The following is a 21,276-nucleotide window of genomic DNA, read 5'->3' on the forward strand; positions in this document are numbered from 1 at the left end:
CTGCTAGGTTTTAATAGTCTCTCTATCCTTATATGTTGCAATGGTGTGTGGCTGAGGGATGATTAATTTTCTATTTATCATACATTAGCACTTAAAAGGTTCCTCTTTTCTTGAAATGTGCAAAATGATCTGTTCGCTCATATGAAAACGAAATTCACACACTTGTAGTGCATTCTCACAATAGCCATTTTCAGTCATCACATTTTTAATGAATGTTAAACCTGATAAACAGAAAGCAGACAATAACATCATGCACGTAATACATTTGCAGACTGGTTAAAACAAGAACTTCAAAAACTCAGTCCAGAATATGTAAAATGTCATTTAATGTACATCTTAAAAAATAACGAATAAAACTCAGACATGTGATGGAGTGGGGGTTTTGGGAGACCAACCGCGACCGAACAGGGGTTCTTTAAGCTATTCACCAGAGGTAGAATAACCACAAAGTCTCAAGAGACAAAACGACAGGGGGGAAAAAGAACGAAAAGAAACTCCTCAGGGAGAGTATCCCAAAGAAAAGCTCTAAACAACCCACGTACTGGGTAACAAACAAAAGCTTAAGGGGTAAGAGTATAACAAAAACAATGGTCTGAAAAAATTGGAGAACATGAGAACTTCAAGAAGCCCTCACAAAGAGGACTGTCAAAAGAATCACTAGCGATAGTAGAAATCAGCAAGGACAGTAGTGCTAACTTGTAGCCCACAATCCACTAACCTCTAAATTCAGTTCCACAGTAACTCTTCACATAAAACAAAGGACGCAGAAGAGGAACTGATCTAGTACTGAACAAAACTAAACCACTTACCAAACAGACCGCATTACCAGCTTTCGTGTAACGCAAGTGACACTGAAGCAAAGCTTGTCAGCTTGCTAAGGGTTTAAATAGAGAGCCAACAGGTGCAACTAGTTAAAGGGGATTTGCACGCGTATAATTCAATCAAGGAAAAGAAGAAAACTAAATGGCCGTAATAACTGAAGAAAAGGCGCAGAAATGAGGAAAAGAAATGGTGGTATCAGCTAAAACCATGACAAGACAGTTTTGAAACTCAAAGACAGTTTTCTCATTTTTAGTCTCATTTTTAGTTGAATTTCAGTACATGAAAATGTTTTTTTTTTTCACAGTTAACTTTTTGTTTTAGTTTCAGTTCACAATAACCAGTAGTGAGGATTCAGTGAAATTTGCCTGGGCCGACTTAATGGAATGAGGTCCGACAACACACTGACAGTGCCTAATATCAGGATCTACAAATATCAGTTTACATGTGCAGAGCAGGCTGAGTAGAAGTACTGGAATCTGCAGCTTGATGTTGTAATTCTTCTGTGCCATATGAGATATTTATTTTGCTGAAAATAGCAAAATCCTCATTTTGTGCAGTGTTTAAGGATTCTGCTAACTTTAGATCATTATTGAAGACCAATGATAAATTACATGTAAATTAAACATAAATGTACTTGTGTGTTAAAGCTGCTAATGCCTGTTGTGCATACGGTATTTCCCAGAAGTAAAGTTCTCACACATTGTAGGAAAGGAAATCAAACTCACCAAATGCCATGAGAACAATTCCCAGCATCCTGACCTTTATGGTATCTCCCAAAGGAACGTCACAATAAAAATTGAATCAATGCACAAAGGAGCACAAAAAATGAAGCATAAGAGAGCACTGTCTTTTAAAAGAAAAAGAACAGGGGAGATTTGCATATGCTTGTTTTCTTGATGTATTTTTAGGTAATAGTTTTACTTCCGCAATTGCCTTTGAGTGGAGGGAGGTCGGGGAGTGAGTGACAGATCACAATGTAAAGGAAGAGGAAGCCACACTCCCCGTGAGAACCAAACTCATGAGAGGTTTTAGGGGCATATGTTTTAGCTACAGTAAATGCACTTATGTTAACTAAAGAGAGAGAAATGTAAATGTATGCTAAAAGGCTAAAATGATTTATTTTGTACATACAAATGCCTCATCTTTTCTGGCAGTGTAACTCACTGTTGGGTAATTCATTCCTTAGATTATGGATTTTTCATTACTGATGATGCCCTTGTAGATTACATTGATTGTTAGTAAGGTGTCACCTTTAAGTAGAATTATGAGGATACAAAATATCACTTGAGTTTGCTGTGTTATATCTGCGCATTCACATTATACAGTCGACCTACTCAAATGAGAACTGGAGAGTGAATGCTCAATTCTGAATTCTGAATTTGTTTATCAGATTCTAATTTTTCAGACTGACTGTTCATTTTCATTTATGTAAGCAACCCATTATGAAATGAACCTGTGGCTTGGTGAGAGACGTAAAACTAACTTTGCCGATGTACCTCCAGATGGGCAGGAGATGCTCATCAGTACCATTCCTGTATTTGATCCATTCCCATTTGAGTGGCGCACATGAGTCATATGCAAGTCGCATGGTAAATGGTAAATGGACTGCATTTATATAGCGCTTTTATCCAAAGCGCTTTACAATTGATGCATCTCATTCGCCAGAGCAGTTCAGGGTTAGGGATTAGGTGTCTTGCTCAAGGACACTTCGACATGCCCGGGGCGGGGTTTGAACCGGCAACCCTCCGACTGCCAGACCATCGGTCTTACCTCCTGAGCTATATCGCCCCTATCGCATGGCTACATGCAGTATCCGATTTATTTCACATGCACAAACTGGAACTTTCTTGCTGTTCTCACTGTTCCATAACCATGCAAACCGTGTCACATATGAGGGAAAATATCAGAATTGCAGTCTGAATGTAGCCTGTGACTGCTGTAAAAATCGGAGGATATTCTGTAGCCTTTGGACTCAACGTGTTGCTGTAAGGGAGAGTAGTCCTGTTGTAGGGCAGTTCACAGAAGTCTGCCTCGTATCAGACCCTCAAAGTAAATCAGACCGTTTATTGTGCTGACAGGGAGTCAGAAATTGTGATGAAGAGACGATGCTCATTTGCAAAACAGCCGATTGGATCAGCATTGTGAACTTTAGGTTCTCCATAATACAATGTGACCATGTTTTGTATTATTAAAACTGATGTCACGGCGAACAAGTTGGTGTCTTTGGTGGTGGGCTGCTGACTAAAGAGCTTGATGCCTATGGGTCAGCACCCAGCTAGATGCAGAGGTTAACCCTGTGTTAAATGCTTACAGAGGTGGTGCAAGCAGGATCATTGATCTATACTGTTGCCATGATTGTGTCTTTATTTGATGACTTTGTCTTTTGCATTAATCATTTTGTATATAAGGGGAAACGTTAAACCACACAAAGCACACATGCAAGATGGCTACTCTACGACTCAGTCCCCCCATTAACAGAGCAGAAAGCCCCACAAGAAAAATAATAATTCTAAACACCATTAAAACAGACACTGCTGCTCTTGTGGCGGGCTCACTGCCTTAATGTTAGTTAAGGAGCAAGATAAGTCATTTGACATTAGTTATGCAGTAGGATATCATTTAAAATAACATTATTAAAAACAACAGTTAACAGTATCAAAACCTTATTACATTAAACAAATAAAAAAACTGTACATTTAAAAACTTAGTAAACTTTTTAAAAGTCTTTAAATAAATTGCCATCGAAATATAAGTTACACCTTTGCCCTTATAAATAAGCTTTTCATCACTTAGATTCTCTTTAAGAAACAGCTTCTCATGCTTTCCTTTAATAATGAATACATGCAATCCAACGTGCATCTCCACCTTTGTCTTTATCCAGTCACAAAATGCATTTCACAACCTGCTCTTAATATTACATTCAACAAGGAAGTCTTTTTGTCAGGTCTGCCTCAAGGACAGTAATCTGAAGTATTTTCCCCTTAGAATTTGCCAAAACCGATAATTTCACAGCTGTTCTTTAAAAAATTTCTTCCAGGGTAGCATGTCCCTGGATCCCCCTGCAGGGTTGCAATTCTGGAGATTTATGTATTTCAACACCCCCCAATATTCAAACTAAATTCATGCCCTTGGTCTGCCAAGTTTTGGTCATATATCTAAGAGTTTTGATATATATTTTCATCCTCAGAGTATTCGTTTTCAGTAGGCTCCCTGTAATTCACATAGTCAGCTTCACTTCCAGAGTCTTCATCCCCTATCTCCTCTTCATTATCATTTCCGGTGAGTGTTTCTACATTCTCGTAGTCTTGCTCATCCTCTTCCTCACTGGCCTTTCCTCTGGCAAAGTAGGCATTCATTGTACCTGAAGCAAAATGTGCGTTAGACTCTGTATGATGTAGACCAGTTAGTTACTCATACTCAGTGCAATCAATGAGATGGGCTGGAATCACAGATCACACACAAATTAGTTTGATTCCTTATTGCTACTTTCAAGATGCAAAGTGATACAATCTATGTTCAAGTAAGCATTACAAGATGTTAATGATAATGGGAATGTGATTGAACAGTTATATAAATTATTTTATATTAAGCTATTTATATGAAAAGAGCTTTCATTTCTACATGGTGAAACAAAAATGTTTAAATGATACCCTTCAATAAGAAGCTGAGAATCTTTAAGCATATGCAAATATGATCACAAATATAAAATTGGGGACTACAGAGCCAAATGTAGGTTAGATGTACGTGTTGCTCTGTAATGAGGTACTGACGTGCATTGCTCGCTGTCTTCGCAACTTGGGTGCGTCCTGAGCTGTGTCTTCTCTTCCAGAACAGCAGGAAGAGGACGAGTGGCACCAGTACCAGCAGCAGTCCTCCGACGCTCCTAACGCGATTGGCAGGATCAGGGAGGCTGAGGAAGAGGAGAACCCATGTGAATCACGGGGTTGTTCTTGAGGATTGTATCCCGTTAGAATTCCCATATGACGGCATTCATTTGTACCACGTCTATGTTTTAGCATTTAGCGTTCATTTCAGGTGTTTTATTATCGAAATCCAGAAGGGCACTGCAAAGAACATCCCCAGTGTTAAACAGCAAATCGATCAAAAAATCTATTACAACAGAGTATGCTAAAGATACCAGTAGTGCACATATTGTCCCAGTTGGACAATATAGATCAAATAATTTTTTGTAATTGCATGGATAGGCTCTCACTCAATTATGTTCATTTAAATATACAGGAAGATGACACATTGACACCTTTGGCCCCTTACCTGTGACGGTGAGAGGCAGCAGCGGGCTGGCAGGAGAGCTGAATTTGCGTCCAGACACTGTGGTCTCATAAACACAGCTGTAGTTCCCCTGGTGGGAAAGCTCTGCAGCAGAAAATATGAAGGAGGCAGAATGATTGGCAGCAGCCTGAGCCTCAGTCAGATTGGACCCTGTGAAGCTGAGGTGGAAGGAGCCTCCTGGGTACTGTGGCACAGTGGAGCAGGTGATGGTGAAGCTGTGGCCCTCGATCACCTCTGACCCCTGGGGCCCCCTGGTCATCTCCCCTGTTGGAGAGCTGAGGACGATGGCAGGATGCTGTAGGACCACTGGAAAAGAATAGGAATTCCGAGATAACTGCATCAACACGGACATGTGTGTGCAAACTTACACACCTGAATTAATTATGATCGCTTTGAATGCATATCTGTGTGTGTGCTCATATGTGTGAGTGTGTGTGTGTGGGTTGTGCTGTGGTGTCACTAGGGTTGGTGACACCCGGTGTGGTCGGCCGTTGGTGTCACTCGATGTTGTCTACGGGGGTGGGGGGGTGAGGGGGGTGGGGGGGGGGGGGTGCTGTTGGATTTTGTCGACCAGGGGGAGGTGGGGTGCTGGCAGGTGTGGGCGCAAGGAATTGTGTGTTATGCATACATAAGACAAAGCGCTTCTCATCACATTAATACCTCACATTTAATCAAACGGCAGTAAGCTGCATCAGAGAAATTAGCTGTTCAACCCGTCGCAACACAAAACACTGCACAAAAAATTTAATGCAAGTCAATTCGGTTTCACCCCCCTCTGATGGTGTCACCCGGTGTGGTCTGCACCCCCCACACCCCCCTAGTGACGCCTCTGGGCGTGTGTGCGTGTTTGTGTATGGCGGGGGGCATTTGTGCATGTTCGTACATTTATTCAAAGATCTATGATCAAGTAATGAAAATAAAACACCCCTTGTCACAGAATATTTTTAGAATCTCAATTTTACATACACAACTGACTCATATAATTCAAAGTAGCTTATTGAGAACAATTGGTATTTATCGTCATTTGATCCAGCTTGGTCTGTTGAGTTTGAATATCTGCTGCTTGTTGTTTTTAAAAGAGGAAGAAGCAGACTTCAGCACCATGCAAACCTCTTACCACAAGCAGGGAAGTATGAGAGCTGGTTTTTTTTAGAAACTAACGGTTTGTAAAAAAAGTGCTGAATTTTACTTTATGGTCTGTGGTTTTTAAAGTGAATATCTTTGTCAGCACATTGTCAGGAGAAGTTTTGGGGACCCCAAAACAGAGCTTTGTTTGAGGCTCCAAAATGGATAAATCTGCTGCCGAACTTGTCTTGCAATTTTTAAACAACGTGAGGCCTTTTGGATAGTTATGTTACAAACATTAACGCCATGATGAATTACATTTAAATGGCATGCTTTATTTATTTTTAATTGGATTACTCAAAGTGGCTAATTAGGCCATTAGACAGATGGGCTTACTTTTAATTTCTTATAGTTATTTATGATGTATGATAACTGTAATGTGATGGTCAATGTTTTCATGAATTTTACGTTTGAATTGATGTTCTTTACATTGTATATATTTAGAAACACTGTGAATTCTTTCCACTTCTCTACACTTAAATAATGGTGAATTCTTATGTAAAGGTTGTGTTGATGTCATTGGCTGATCACCAAGCATTGGACTAATTATGGGAAGTCTTTATTAGAAGATCTTTTACCATTTATGTTAAGACTGATGAGGGACAGAGACGTTTAAATCATAAGTCACTGACACAGTCGGTGCAAACCTTTGTTCTTGCACTTTGCACAAAAATTCAAATTTTACCATGAAAGTGTCATGGTTCCTTATTCCGTTTGCTGTGCAGCGTCGTGGGTTATGCTAATCGATGCCGTTCCGTGCTAATCAGCTACTCACTATCCTTGTTGAGGAAACTGAGTGCTGTTTCAGGTAACTGAGTGTGGTGATCTTCAGGACCGCCTGAGGGCGCTCCGTGATTCCTTTTGATTACGACCGATTGTTTGCACCTGATTGAGAGAGCTTATATATGCTTGTGTGAGATCTGTTCTTCACTTTAGTGTCTACTTACGTACACGAAAGCCGGTACAGAGAAAAGCTCTCTTAGAGAAACTGTGGTAAGAAAAAGGTAGAAGATTTTTGAAGTTAGCTTTTGTTTTGACTAGTAGTAAGACACCTGTCCTACTAGTCACCTAGCTTTAATTCTTTGTTTTCCTTAAATGCCTTTTTCCTTCCTCATTTACGAGGCACCCTTTTCTTTGGTTTTTCTTCAGACCTCACTGCAGTCTTCCTAAAGTTCACTCACTCCTTACCCCGTAGTTTCGTTCTCCTGCCGAGACATTTATTTGTGTTGGGATATTCTCCCTGAGGATTTGAGTCTTCTTTTCGTTATCCCCCTCATTAAGTCTCTTTCAGAGACCTAGTGGTTATTCCACTTTGGTGGGTAAACTTTAAGAAACCCCTTTTGAATTCACTGTTTTTGCATGTGGTCGTTACCACTTCCCTACCCTCACAGAAAGATTCACTCCCTTTATATTGTAATTTCTTTCTTTTGTGAAAAGAAAAGGGGGGGGGTCTTCAGGGAACAATAAAAAAAATTCCAGCTCAAAGTTACAGTAGCTTCAGGTTAATTATGTCTTTCTCTGCAGTTACAAAATAAGAGTTTGAATTGAGCTGAGAAGCATGCCATTGGACTGAATCTGAAAATGGATTGTAAATTTAATTGTAATGTCTTTGGAAAATGGAAATAGACCTTAGCACCAGGTAAAGGGCATCAACAGATGTACAGTGCACACTTACGGTTAATATCCCTCAGACAACAATAGAACCACTAGAAACAGCTTCCAGGAAACAACGATTAGGCCTAGCATTTTTAATTTGGGTAAGTTAGCAAGAAGGTCATTATCATTCTTCGAATAGGAAACAGACACTTCAAGTGCTCTTTGTTCATTCGGCAGGTTTATCTTCTTGTTTTCAATCCATCAGCATAGCTGCAGTCATTGGCCAGATGGCTACACAACTTCAACAGCTGATGCAGGCAGGCAACACGCACTCAGCCAACCAGGAGTGGCTAATGGACAATGAGGCGGGGAATGCCTTAAGCCCCTCCCTCCCAGGAATTTACTTTGCAGGACTCTCAGCCACAGGTGGCACTGACACGGTCGGTATTTAATTCCACAGCCTCACTGCAGAAAGCTGGAGCCGGAGCTTTGGCTGAACGTGACCCTGGGACACCTCAAGACCCCATCTCTTGTGTGAGTTCAAACATATTTTTTAAAATTTTTAAATATTGGTTTATTCTTGGAACAACATAGGTGAAATCCTTTTTAGAATTGCTCTGATAGGCTCTGACTACACAACCTGGACAAAATATATAGACACCTGACATCCAACATCTCATCCAAAATTATGGGAATTAACATGGAGTTGGTCCACCCTTTGCTGCAACAACAACCTCCACTCTTCCATGAAGGATTTAAATGTTGGAGCATTGATGCAGGGATTTGCTTCCATTCAGTCAGAAGAGCATTAGTGAGAGCAAGCACTGATTAGGTGTTCATGCCTGGCTTGTAGTCAGCTTTTGAATTGATCCAATTGGATGGGGTTGAGATCAGGGCTTTGTGCAGGGCAGTCGATTTCTTCCACACCATCCTTGACAAAACCATTTCTATATAGACCTCGCTGTGTGCCCAGGGCCATTGTCATACCGAAACAGGAAAGGGCCTTTCCCACTTTTGGGGAAGGACAGAATCGTTGAGAATGTCATTGTATGCTGTAGAATTAAGATTTGCCTTCACTGGAACTACTGAAACCGTGAAAAAACAGCCCCAGACTAAGGGGTGTCCAGATCCTTTTTGTCATGGAGTATAAGTTCATTTAAATACACAGGAAGATGACACCTTGCCACTATTGGCTCCTTACCTGTGACGGTGAGAGGCAGCAGGGGGCTGGCAGGAGAGCTGAATTTGCGTCCAGACACTGTGGTCTCATAAACACAGCTGTAGTTCCCCTGGTGGGAAAGCTCTGCAGCAGAAAATATGAAGGCGGCAGAATGACTGACAGCAGCCTGAGCCTCAGTCACACTGGACCCTGTGAAGCTGAGGTAGAAGGAGCCTCCTGTGTACTGTGGCACAGTGGAGCAGGTGATGGTGAAGCTGTGGCCCTCGATCACCTCTGGCCCCTGGCGGCCCCCGGTCACCTCCCCTGTTGGAGAGCTGAAGACGATGGCAGGTTGCTGTAGGACCACTGGAAAAGAATAGGAATTCCGAGAGAAATGCATCAACACGAAAATGTGTGTGCAAACCTACAATTATGATCGCTTCAAGTGATTGTGTTTTCTTTTATTTGTTCTGTCTTCCATTAGGTCTTCCTATACAATAAACACATAGGTAGAGATATTTCCTTTCCTTCCTGTTTGTGCTGAATTAACACTGGACAACAACAATTAACAATTAATTACTGAACATGTAAAAGACATCACTCACCGACGCTGATGGCAATGGAGTTACTGTGGGAAAAGCGGAGGGTCTGGCTGCCCTGGACTGCGTACAGGCAGGTGTAGCTGCCCTGGTGGGAGGAGTCCACGTTGTTCACGCCCATTTCCACACTGGTCCCTCTGGACTCTGATTTGCGGGCCAGGGGACTCCCAGCGCCCCCTCTGTGTAAGCGAAACTCAACAGGAGTGCAGAGGTCAGCCGGGGCGACGCAGCGAAAACGAACCTCCTCTCCAGACGAGAGTACTGAATGAGGAGAGCTTAGGGACAGGGTGGGCTGGGACATGCCACCTAGTGTGTCAAAAAAAGATTAAATAGCATTTTAAATCCTCAAGTAGCTACTTCACTGGCACAAGCAACTATGCAAAGAATGTTTATACGGCACGGAATCCATATAATTTCTAAAAATTACATTACTGAGAGATAAAGGGCAAATATATTTGGTACCGTATGTGTATATTTACTAAGTTTGCAATACCGCCACTGGACCCCTGAAAATCTACTAACATTTCAGGCCTAAAATGATTAAAGCTGCCTCCACATTAAATTGGTATCAAACGAAATGAATAAATACCCAAAAACTTGGAAATTGTTACCCTTAACTTTTACCCTTTTCTTTTATCTGAATGTACATTTCCCACGCAGTGTGCAAAATGTTTACTGTTGCCACTCCAAAGGTTAGTTTACTAGTGATGTCACACATTTGTCTTAGTCTTCCAGATTGACTGTAGAACATGTGTTTCCCTTACCTGAGCAGACAGCACCTGCGTCCTCCCCGTGATTACAGTTGTGTTTTCCGAACCCTCTGTGTGAGCACTGTGAGAGTGAAGATTCACTGCCTGAACAGCCAACATCGTCCATCCAAATTTCTCCAGTCCCCTGGCCAAACTGGGCTACACCGAGAGTAGACAGAGCTGTACCACAGCCCAGCTCTCTGCACACCACTGCAGCATCATTCATATCCCAGTCATCATCACACACGGTTCCCCACTGGTTTTTGTGATTGACCTCCACTCTTCCAGAGCACCTGCATTGCCCACCGACCAGTCTGATCAGGGGACCTAATAGCGGAGAAGAAAATATTGATCATGACTCAGTTTGTCTCCTCGGTTTTAATTATCGCATCAAAGATTTGAACGAAAAGCAATTCAGTCCATTTTAATATGTAATGTTAATTTCCAATACATTGCATGAAATTAGCATTTCTTCCTTTTTATTTCATTCAAAAACCAGACCCTTGATACACAATGGCTTTTGATATATTCAGTCATATTAACTCAATTGTAATGTAGTGGCATGCATCTGGTACGTGTCTGTGTGTGTGTTTGTGATGTGCTCTTTGACTGATGAGTTCATGGAGTGCTTTAAAAAAATTGATTCATGTCAACGTATCACAGTCAGTCATGAATTTTGAGTTAATCCAGTTGACTGGAAAAACATGCAGTCAATATGTAAATTTCATATACAGTCCTTTATTTATTCAGATTTATTTATGTAAAAGTAATTAGTAATAGATGTATTTTGAAGCAAACATTCCTTAGGGTCCCATTATGTCTCTCAAATATACTTTACAGATTCTGTTCAGCAAAAGGGTAATCTGTACCTCAGTAAGTCTTTTTTTTAAAATGAAGCTGTCCTTGATTGCTATTCAGAGAAAAACACTTATAGTTCCTATGACATTTGAGTGCCATCTTGTTAAATTTATCAGATATTTAACAATGGTACTTACCTGACAAATTTGTAAATTGCAAAGGAAATATACTGGCATGGATTCAATCACCATTTATCCTTACCTTTGAGTCTGAATTAAATGCAGGTGAACGATTTCTTCATAAAAACAGTTCAGCAAGTTCAGCAATGACCAAAATCAATTGACCAAACAGTAAAGAAACAAACACTTGCATTCATTTTTAAGCCAAAGTTAAGGATGCATTTTGATTGAATACAAGCCACAGTATATATCAGGTAGTAAACCCACAATATATTGAAATATCAAAGGAAGATGCAAAAAATGTAACAACTATTATGGTACAAGGGCAATGTAATAACTAAACTGTACAATCTGGATCAAAAAAGTTCCTAAAAAGATACCACCCCAGTGAATAAACAATGCTTTTCACTGGGGTGGTACTCGAGAGGTAAGCCCTGCCCATGGCTTTAATCATTCATATACCTTTGTTGCTAGTAAAAGGTGCTTATTAGCACCCAAATAAAGCACCATTATACCTTTTACGGTACACTTGGGAAATTTGTTCCTTAAAAAACAAACATATACCTCTACTGTACCTTTATTCCTGAGAGATTAAAATATTATTATTGGGAATTAATAAACTTGATGTCAGCACTATTAATTGGTTTGAATTTAGTGATGTCATCCTCCAAACGAGTATTCCAGTCTAAGACATAGTAAGTCCCTCACCAGAGCAGACAGCACCTGCGTCCTCCCCGTGATTACAGTTGTGTTCTCCCAACTCTCTGTGTGAGCACTGTGAGAGTGAAGATTCACTGCCTGAACAGCCAACATCGTCCATCCAAATTTTTCCAGTCCCCTGGCCAAACTTGGCTGCACCTGGAGCAGACAGAGCTGTACCACAGCCCAGCTCTCTGCACACCACTGCAGCATCATTCATATCCCAGCCATCATCACACACGGTTCCCCACTGTTGTTCGTGATAGACCTCCACTCTTCCAGAGCAACTGCCATTCCCACCGACCAGTCTGATCTGAACTCCATCTAAAAGTCACAGAGAGGAACAGAGCAACTGACTGCCAATAATCAAGAAAATTGGACATCTTTAGGCGAGATCTAATTAATATAACAACATGAGGCTGCAACTTTAAATTCTTTATAAGTAAAGAGACTCCCCACTTACCTGCTGGCAAACTGACATGCAGAAGTTGACCTGTTGGAATGAAACAAGGAAAATTGCATATATATATATATATATATATATATATATATATATATATATATATATATATATATATAGAGAGAGAGAGAGAGAGAGAGAGAGAGAGAGAGAGAATTTTTTATTTATTTTTCTTTTACACGTATTCTGATCCTTTCAATTGAATAATAATGCAACAAGCCTTTTCTTTTCTTATATACTTTGTTGATAGACAGTAAATGATCTGACTAATTAGCACAGAATAATTTAAGTTTGTATATAAAACTGCAGTAATTTACATGATTGGTTGATTCAGAATATATTTTGATTCAGTATTTACAGTATTTACATGTTGACATATTTACACAGTTCATATTTACAATGATGCAATAAGTTAATTTGATTTATTGTGCTGAAAATGTGTGTGGATCATTTAAAATGCATAAAAGCTCATTTACAATTACTTTTGTAACATTTGGAGATGGGATATTGTGACCGTTGCATCCAAGTAGCTATTTGCATATTGAATTGTTTTTTGGCGCACGAAAAAAGATTTTGGGGCAGTAATTTCCGGTTAGTCAAATCCAAGGAGAGAGTGGAGCCACACGATCTTTTGACATCTCTTTTTCTCTCTCTCTCGTTAATTTAATTGGAATGGACAATCGATCTGTACATATGAAGAATCATTGTTTTGACAGTTTGTTTTATTAAACATTTTGATTTTTTACAGCGTGGTCCTGTGGATTTATCATTGTGGATTTAAACAAGGGGAATTGAGAGCATCAACTTAAGGCTTCACTAAATGGAAACCTACAGTGAGAATAAATATTCTTCAATATAATTAGGTATTACTGTGTTATTGGCCTCCTCTGTTATTTAAAAAAAAATGTGATTAGAATCTCAACCAATTCATCTCAACCAAGTACAGTTTTTGCCAATTCCACAGAAAAGCATTGGCCTGGTTTTTATTTGCTCTGGACCTGAACTTTCCTTCTGTGATAAAAAGATATTAGTAATTGATTTGGTCAACCCTATCTGCTAAGTTTTAATAGTCTATCTATATCCTTATATGTTGCTATGGTGTGTTGCTTTAGGATGATTCATTTTCTATTTATCACACAGTGGCACTTAAGGTTCGTCTTTTCTTGAAATGTGCAAAATGATCTGTTCGCTCATATGAAAACGAAATTCACACATGCATTCACACAATAGCCATTTTCACAGCCATTACATTTTTAATGAATGTTAAATTTGATAAACATAGATAAGGCAGACAAAATAACATCATGCACATAATACATTTGTAGACTGGTTAAAACAAGAACTTCAAAAACTCAGTCCAGAATATGTAAAATGTCATTTTTAATGTACATCTTAAAAAATAACGAATAAAACTCAGACATGTGACAGAGTGGGGGTTTTGGGAGACCAACCGCGACCGAACAGGGGTTCTTTAAGCTATTCACCAGAGGTAGAATAACCACAGAGTCTCAAGAGACAAAAGGACAGGGGGAAAAAAGAACGAAAATAAATACTCCTCAGGGAGAGTATCCCAAAGAAAAGCTCTAAACAACCCACGTACTGGGTAACAAACAAAAGCTTAAGGAGTAAGAGTATAACAAAAACAACGGTCTGAAAAAATTGGAGAACATGAGAACTTCAAGAAGCCCTCACACAGAGGACTGTCAAAAGAATCACTAGCGAGAGTGGTATAAATCAGCAGGGACAGTAGTGCTAACTTGTAGCCCACAATCCACTAACCTCTAAGTTCAGTTCCACAGTAACTCTTCACGTAAAACAAAGGACGCAAAAGAGGAACTGATCTAGAACTGAACAAAACTAAACCACTTACCAAACAGACCAAGTTACCAGCTTCCGTGTAACGCAAGTGACACTGAAGCAAAGCTTGTCAGCTTGCTAAGGGTTTAAATAGAGAGCCAACAGGTGCAACTAGTTAAAGGGGATTTGCACACGTATAATTCAATCAAGGAAAAGAAGAAAACTAAATGGCCGTAATAACTAAAGAAAAGGCGCAGAAAAAAACCAATGGCCGTAATAACTAAAGAAAAGGCGTAAATATGAAGACAAGAAATGGTGGTATCAGCTAAAACCATGACAAGACAGTTTTAAAACTCAAAGACAGTTTTCTCATTTTTAGTCTCATTTTTAGTTTAATTTCAGTACATGAAAATTGTTTTTTTTCACAGTTAACTTTTTGTTTTCGTTTCAGTTCACGATAACCAGGAGTGAGGATTCAGTGAAATTTGCCTGGGCCTACTTCATGGAATGAGGTCCGACAACACACTAACAGTGCCTAATATCAGGATCTACAAATATCAGTTTACATGTGCAGAGCAGGCTGAGTAGAAGTACTGAAAACTGCAGCTTGATGCTGTAATTCTTCTGTGCCATATGAGATATTTATTTATTTTGCTGAAAATAGCAAAATCCTCATTTTGTGCAGTGTTTAAGGATTCTGCTAACTTTAGAACATTATTGAAGACCAATGATAAATTACATGTAAATTAAACATAAATGTACTAGTGTGTTAAAGCGGCTAATGCCTGTTGTGCATACAATATTTCCCAGAAGTAAAGTTCTCACACATTGTAAGAAACTCACTGTGGTGGGGTGGGCGTGGTTTGAGCGTCGGCTGCAGAGAGAGAGAGAGTGAGAGGAGGGGCTCTCGGATCCATCGTCACAACTGTCAGGTGGAGGTAATCAGCGCCGATAATTATAAATTGTTTAATTGCGCTGATTGCCTCTGATTGTTTTCAACAGTGAGCCTGGGGTTTTTAAAAGCGGAGACCGGGAGTCTTCGGAAGCGGACGCCGGAGAGAAGGACGAAGTGTTAAAAGAAACAAAAGAAAAACCCTGTGTTACGTTGTTTCCAAGAAAAAGCCGTGGGCTTTAATAAAGAGCACGGAAGTGCTAAAAACTAAAACGGTTGTCTCACGTGAGTGTGTTGGAAGGCAGGAGGGGTGGCACTCACTGCCACACTCACCAAATGCCATGAGAACAATTCCCAGCATCCTGGCCTTTACGGTATCTCCCAAAGGAACGTCACAATATAAATTGAACCAATACACAAAGGAGCACAAAAAATGAAGCATAAGAGAGCACTGTCTTTTAAAAGAAAAAGAACAGGGGAGAGTTGCATATGCTTGTTCTCTTGATGTATTTTTAGGTAATAGTTTTACTTCCGCAATTGCTTTTGAGTGAAGGAGGTCGGGGAGTGAGTGACAGATCACAATGTAAAGGAAGAGGAAGCCACACTCCCCGTGAGAACCAAACTCATGAGAGGTTTTAGGGGCATATGTTTTAGCTACAGTAAATGCACTTATGTTAACTAAAGAGAGAGCAATGTAAATGTATGCTAAAAGGCTAAAATGGTTGCTTTTGTACATACAAATGCCTCATCTTTAAAAAAAAAAATTCTGGCAGTGTAACTCACTGTTTGTTGGGTAATTCATTACTTAGATGATGGATTTCTCATTACTGATGATGCCCTTGTAGATTACATTGATTGTTAGTAAGGTGTCACCTTTAAGTAGAATTATGAGGATACAAAATATTACATGAGTTTGCTGTGCTATATCTGCGCATTCACATTATATAGTTGACCTACTCAAATGAGAACTGGAGAGTGAACGCTCAATTCTGAATTCCGAATTTGTTTATCAGATTCTAATTTTTCAGACTGACTGTTCATTTTCATTTATGTAAGCAACCCATTATGAAATGAACCTGTGGCTTGGTGAGAGACGTAAAACTAACTTTGCCGATGTACCTCCAGATGGGCAGGAGATGCTCATCAATACCATTCCTGTCTTTGATCCATTCCCATTTGAGTGGCGCACATGAGTCATATGCAAGTCGCATGGCTACATGCAGTATCCAATTTATTTCACATGCACAAACTTTTTTTGCTGTTCACACTGTTCCATAACCATCCAAACCGTGTCACATGAGGGAAAATATCAGAATTGCAGTCTGAATGTAGCCTGTGACTGCTGTAAAAATCTGAGGATATTCTGTAGCCTTTGGACTCAACGTGTTGCTGTAAGGGAGGGCAGTCCTGTTGTAGGGCAGTTCACAGAAGTCTGCCTCGTATCAGACCCTCAAAGTAAATCAGACCGTTTATTGTGCTGACAGGGAGTCAGAAATTGTGATGAAGAGACGATGCTCATTTGCAAAACAGCCGATTGGATCAGCATTGTGAACTTTAGGTTCTCCATAATACAATGTGACCATGTTTTGTATTATTGGAAAACTGATGTCATGGCGAACAAGTTGATGTCTTTCGTGGTGGGCTGCTGACTAAAGAACTTGATGCCTATGGGTCAGCACCCAGCTAGATGCAGAGGTTAACCCAGTGTTAAATGCTTACATAGGTGGTGCAAGCAGGATCATTGATCCATACTGTTTTGCCATGATTGTGTCTTTATTTGATGATTTTGTCTTTTGCATTAATCATTTTGTATACAAGGGGAAACGTGCATTAGTTTGGGGAGACTCATCAACACGGTCTCCTGCACGTATTTACGCCATTTATGCCTATAGCCATTTCACCACTCATGTGTTGTAACCATTGTATTACATTACATTACATTACATTCATTTGGCAGACGCTTTTATCCAAAGCGACGTACAAGAAGTGCATTTTCATGATCGTAGACAACTGCTGAACACGGGTTCAGTAAGGTACAATTACTTATTTTGTACAGCTATTTCTAGCCGAGAACAATGAACACTATCCTGGTCTAACATCTGCAAAGCCAAACTAGGCAGAAGATTAAGCTAGAGTATTAGGACAAATACAATTTACCAAGAACTGCAGGGATGGGGCAACATGTAACAAGTGACAGGAAAAAGGTTTTTTTTTTTTTATTTTTTTTTTTTTAAATATATATATACACAGCATGGTGGCGGTTATTCTAGGTATAGTCTGAAGAGATGAGTCTTCAGGCCACGGCGGAAGATGGATAGTGAGGGGGAGGTTCGGAGAGGGACGGGGAGTTCGTTCCACCACTGGGGAGCTAGGGTGGAGAAGCTCTGTGATCCCTTTGGGCGGGTGGGAGGGGTTACAAGACGCCCTGCTGCTGCAGAGCGGAGTGGTCGAGCAGGCACATAGAATTGAGTCATGTCCTGCAAGTAGATGGGGGCTGTCCTGTTGGCGGCAGTGTAGGCAAGGGTCAGGGTTTTGAATCGGATCCTGGCAGCGACCGGTAGCCAGTGAAGTGATCGCAGCAGAGGAGTGACGTGGGAGAATTTGGAGAGGTTGTAGATGAGCCGGGCAGCGGCATTCTGAATCATCTGTAGTGGCTGTATGGCACAAGCTGGCAGGTTTGCAAGGAGAGAGTTGCAGTAATCAAGGCGAGAGGTCACCGTAGCCTGGACGAGCAGCTGGGTGGAGTGCGTCGTCAGGTATGGTCGAATCCTCCTGATGTTGTATAGGAGGAATCTGCAGGACCTTGATGTTGCCTTGATGTGCTCCTTGAGGTCCAGTTGGTCATCCAGGACCACCCCCAAGCTCTTGGCAGAGTGAGAGGCAGTCACTGTGGTGCCATCAACCGTGATTGAGAGTTCACGAAGCAAGGAGGTCTTGTACGGGAAGAAGAGCAGCTCAGTTTTGTTGAGGTTGAGCTTCAGATGGTGGCTGGCCATCCAGGTGGAGATGTCAGCCAGGAAGGAAGAGATCTTATCATTGACCAGTGTGGCCGAGGGGGGGAAAGAAAAGAAGAGTTGTGTGTCATCTGCATAACAATGATAGGAAAAACCATGTGAATTAATGACTGAACCAAGAGATCTGGTGTATAAGGAGAACAGCAGAGGACCCAGTACAGATCCCTGCGGCACTCCCGTAACAAGTGGATGAGAAGCAGAGGTAGACCCCTTCCAGGTGACCTGGTAGGTCCTATCTGCAAGATAGGAAGTGAACCAAGACAGGGCAGTCCCGGCAATTCCCATCCCAGCCAAGGTGGAGAGGAGTATTTTATGGTTGACCGTGTCAAAAGCTGCAGACAGGTCAAGAAGGATCAGGACAGAGGAAAGGCGTGAGGCTCTTGCAGTGGCAAGTGCCTCCGTCACAGCTAGGAGTGCAGTCTCTGTTGAGTGCCCAGATCGGAAGCCAGACTGGTGAGGGTCTAGCAGGTTGTTCTGATGGAGAAAAGAGGTTAATTGTTTAAGAACTGCTCGTTCGAGGGTTTTGGACAGAAAGGGTAGAAGGGATACGGGTCGATAATTTGCTACATCGGAGGGGTCTAAGGTGGGTTTTTTGAGTAGTGGGGTAACACGAGCCGTCTTAAAAACAGAGGGAACATGACCAGAGGAGAGAGAGGAATTAACAATGGAAGACAGATAGGGAAGGAGCTGGCTGGAGATAGATTGGAGAACTTTAGATGGGATGGGGTCAAGTGGACAGGTGGTTGCGCGATGAGAGGTGATGAGTTGTAATACATCGGAGTCCTCCAGCATTTCAAAGGAGGTCAGTGTGGCTGTGGGGTTGTCCTGGGGGGTTGGGGGGCTCACTGGATGGGTGAAGGAGTTCCGGATTGTAGCCACCTTTCCTTCAAAGGCGGCCAGAAAGTCATCTGCGGAGAGGGAAGAGGGAGGTGGGGGTGGAGGAGGAATGAGGAGGGAAGAGAAGGTGGAGAATAGTTTACGTGGATTAGAGACACGTGCGCTGATCTTGGATTGGAAAAAAGAGGCTTTTGCAGACGTAAGGGCAGATGTAAAAGTCGCCAGCAGGGTATGGTATGCGGTCAGGTCATCAGAGGATCGGGATTTTCTCCACTTTCTCTCTGCAGCCCGCAGTGATGTTCTGCTGGAGCGTAGTGACTCGGTCAGCCATGGACAGGGGGGTGAGGAGCGTGCTTGTTTGGAGACAAGAGGACAAAGTGAGTCGAGGGACTGAGAGAGGCAGGAGTTGAGGGTGGAGGTGGCAAGGTCAACTGGCAGGTTAGAGAAAGACGCAGGAGGGGGAAGTGTAGACAGAGCAGTGGAGACGAGGGAGGATTGTGACAGAGTAGGGAGATTTCTCCTGAAAGTTACTGTGGGTGAGCTATTGGATGAATTGAGAGGGAGTAAATAGGAGAGGGAGAAAGAAAGAAAGAAGTGGTCCGAGACATGGAGGGGAGTCACTGCAAGTTGGGGAATGGAGCAGCCTCTGGTGAATAGAAGGTCTAGTTGGTTACCAGCCTTGTGTGTGGGGGGGGAGGAGGACAGGGATAGGGCGAAAGACTGGAGGAGTGAGGCAACCCTGGACAGTTGGGAGGTTTCTGGTGGGAGGTTGAAGTCTCCCAGTAGAATAGCAGGAGTGCCATCCTCAGGGAGGGAGCTCAGGAGAGTGTCCAGCTCGTCCAGAAATGAGCCGAGTGGACCTGGAGGGCGGTACAGAACAATAACGTGAAATGTAAAGGGATGAGTTACAGTAATCGCGTGAAATTCAAAGGAGGAGAAAGTAGGGTTAGGACTGGGGAGGGCACAGAACTTCCAGGACAAGGAAATGAGTAGACCGGTACCCCCGCCTCGGCCAGAGGCCCTGGGGGTGTGCGAGAAGGAGTATCCCGCAGACAGTGCAGCTGGGGTGGCGGTGTTATCGGGAGTGATCCAGGTTTCCGTGAGAGCCAGGAAGTCAAGAGACTTCGTCTTGGCAAAGGCAGTAATGAAGTCAGCTTTCTGGACGGCTGACTGGCAGTTCCATAATCCACCTGTGACAGTGAATTCCTGAGGTGTGGATAAGGGTGGGTAGATCAAGTTGTATATTGTCATTATTAATGAACACACAGAATAATAAACTGCATTCATTTTAACCTGACATTCCTCTTTGACTCTTAACACTGTACACCCAGCAGTTTTAAGGTCCTAACATACACATAGAACTCACATAGTAGGATATCTGCATACTGTAGCCACTTGCCTATACACTAGTGTTGTAGCAGGATGCACAATTGTATTTATGCAAGCTAAACAAGCCAAAGACATGTCTGCATCTACCAAGCTAGACAGCAATTTGTATAAAGCCACACTACAGCAGTCTGCACCGTCTATGCATAACTGTTAGCATGACGGAAAGGTTAAAACACTATTTTGGAGTCAGATAACAGATAACATTAATCCAGTAGCACAGGGTAGGACTATATGCGTTCCTTTGCCACTCATATACTTCCACTATTTGGTTTGTGGAGAGGTTTCTTGCCGTTGGTGACCTCGGTGTACCATTTGGTGTATCTGAGGGGTTTCTTATGTGACCAGGTGATATTCAATACACAAGACCCAGAATAAACTGGAGCCAGAGACTGCTATACCAAAAATACAAATTTTGTTGACAGTGTATGAAATAAAAGACTTGTCTCATTCAACTAGGTGGCAGCAAGGTGGTTTCAATAGAAGGCGTAAATGCAGGCCATAATAAAGGAGAGATGGAGTAAATTGTACACTTAATACATAAATCAAATCAACAATAAATGAACAAGCAAAGAAAATAAACAATGTGGGGCTAGACTGCACTATCAGGGAGGTTAGTGTAGAGATATGCGTAAAAAGAGGAAATTGTCACAAAATATGAAGGCAAATTATGAATAAACCACCACTACACACAAACCAATTCGAACTAAATCAAAACTGTTCTACAACACTCAAATGTACCTACTCACAGCAAGCTAAGGTGGCTCAAACCAGACAAAGCACACATGCAAGATGGCTACTCTACGACTCAGTCCCCCCTTTAACACAGCAGAAAGCCCCACAAGAAAAATAAAACAGAAAATGGCCCATTCAA

General features: G+C 41.6%; 1 protein-coding gene across 1 annotated transcript in view; it reads right to left on the reverse strand.

The window, feature by feature from the left end:
* LOC118217115 (flocculation protein FLO11-like) overlaps positions 1-21,276 on the reverse strand; it is a 59,048-nt gene that overhangs the window by 24,585 nt on the left and 13,187 nt on the right. The window contains exons 7-8 of the mRNA XM_035398924.1: positions 9,035-9,358; positions 5,095-5,418 (exon numbers count right to left, since the gene is read on the reverse strand). Of these exons, the coding sequence (XP_035254815.1) occupies positions 5,095-5,418; positions 9,035-9,358 (648 nt within the window). The remainder of the gene's footprint in view (positions 1-5,094; positions 5,419-9,034; positions 9,359-21,276) is intronic.

The sequence above is a fragment of the Anguilla anguilla genome, chromosome 17 (genome assembly GCF_013347855.1).
Source record: "Anguilla anguilla isolate fAngAng1 chromosome 17, fAngAng1.pri, whole genome shotgun sequence".
In the NCBI taxonomy this organism is placed as follows: Eukaryota; Metazoa; Chordata; class Actinopteri; order Anguilliformes; family Anguillidae; genus Anguilla; species Anguilla anguilla.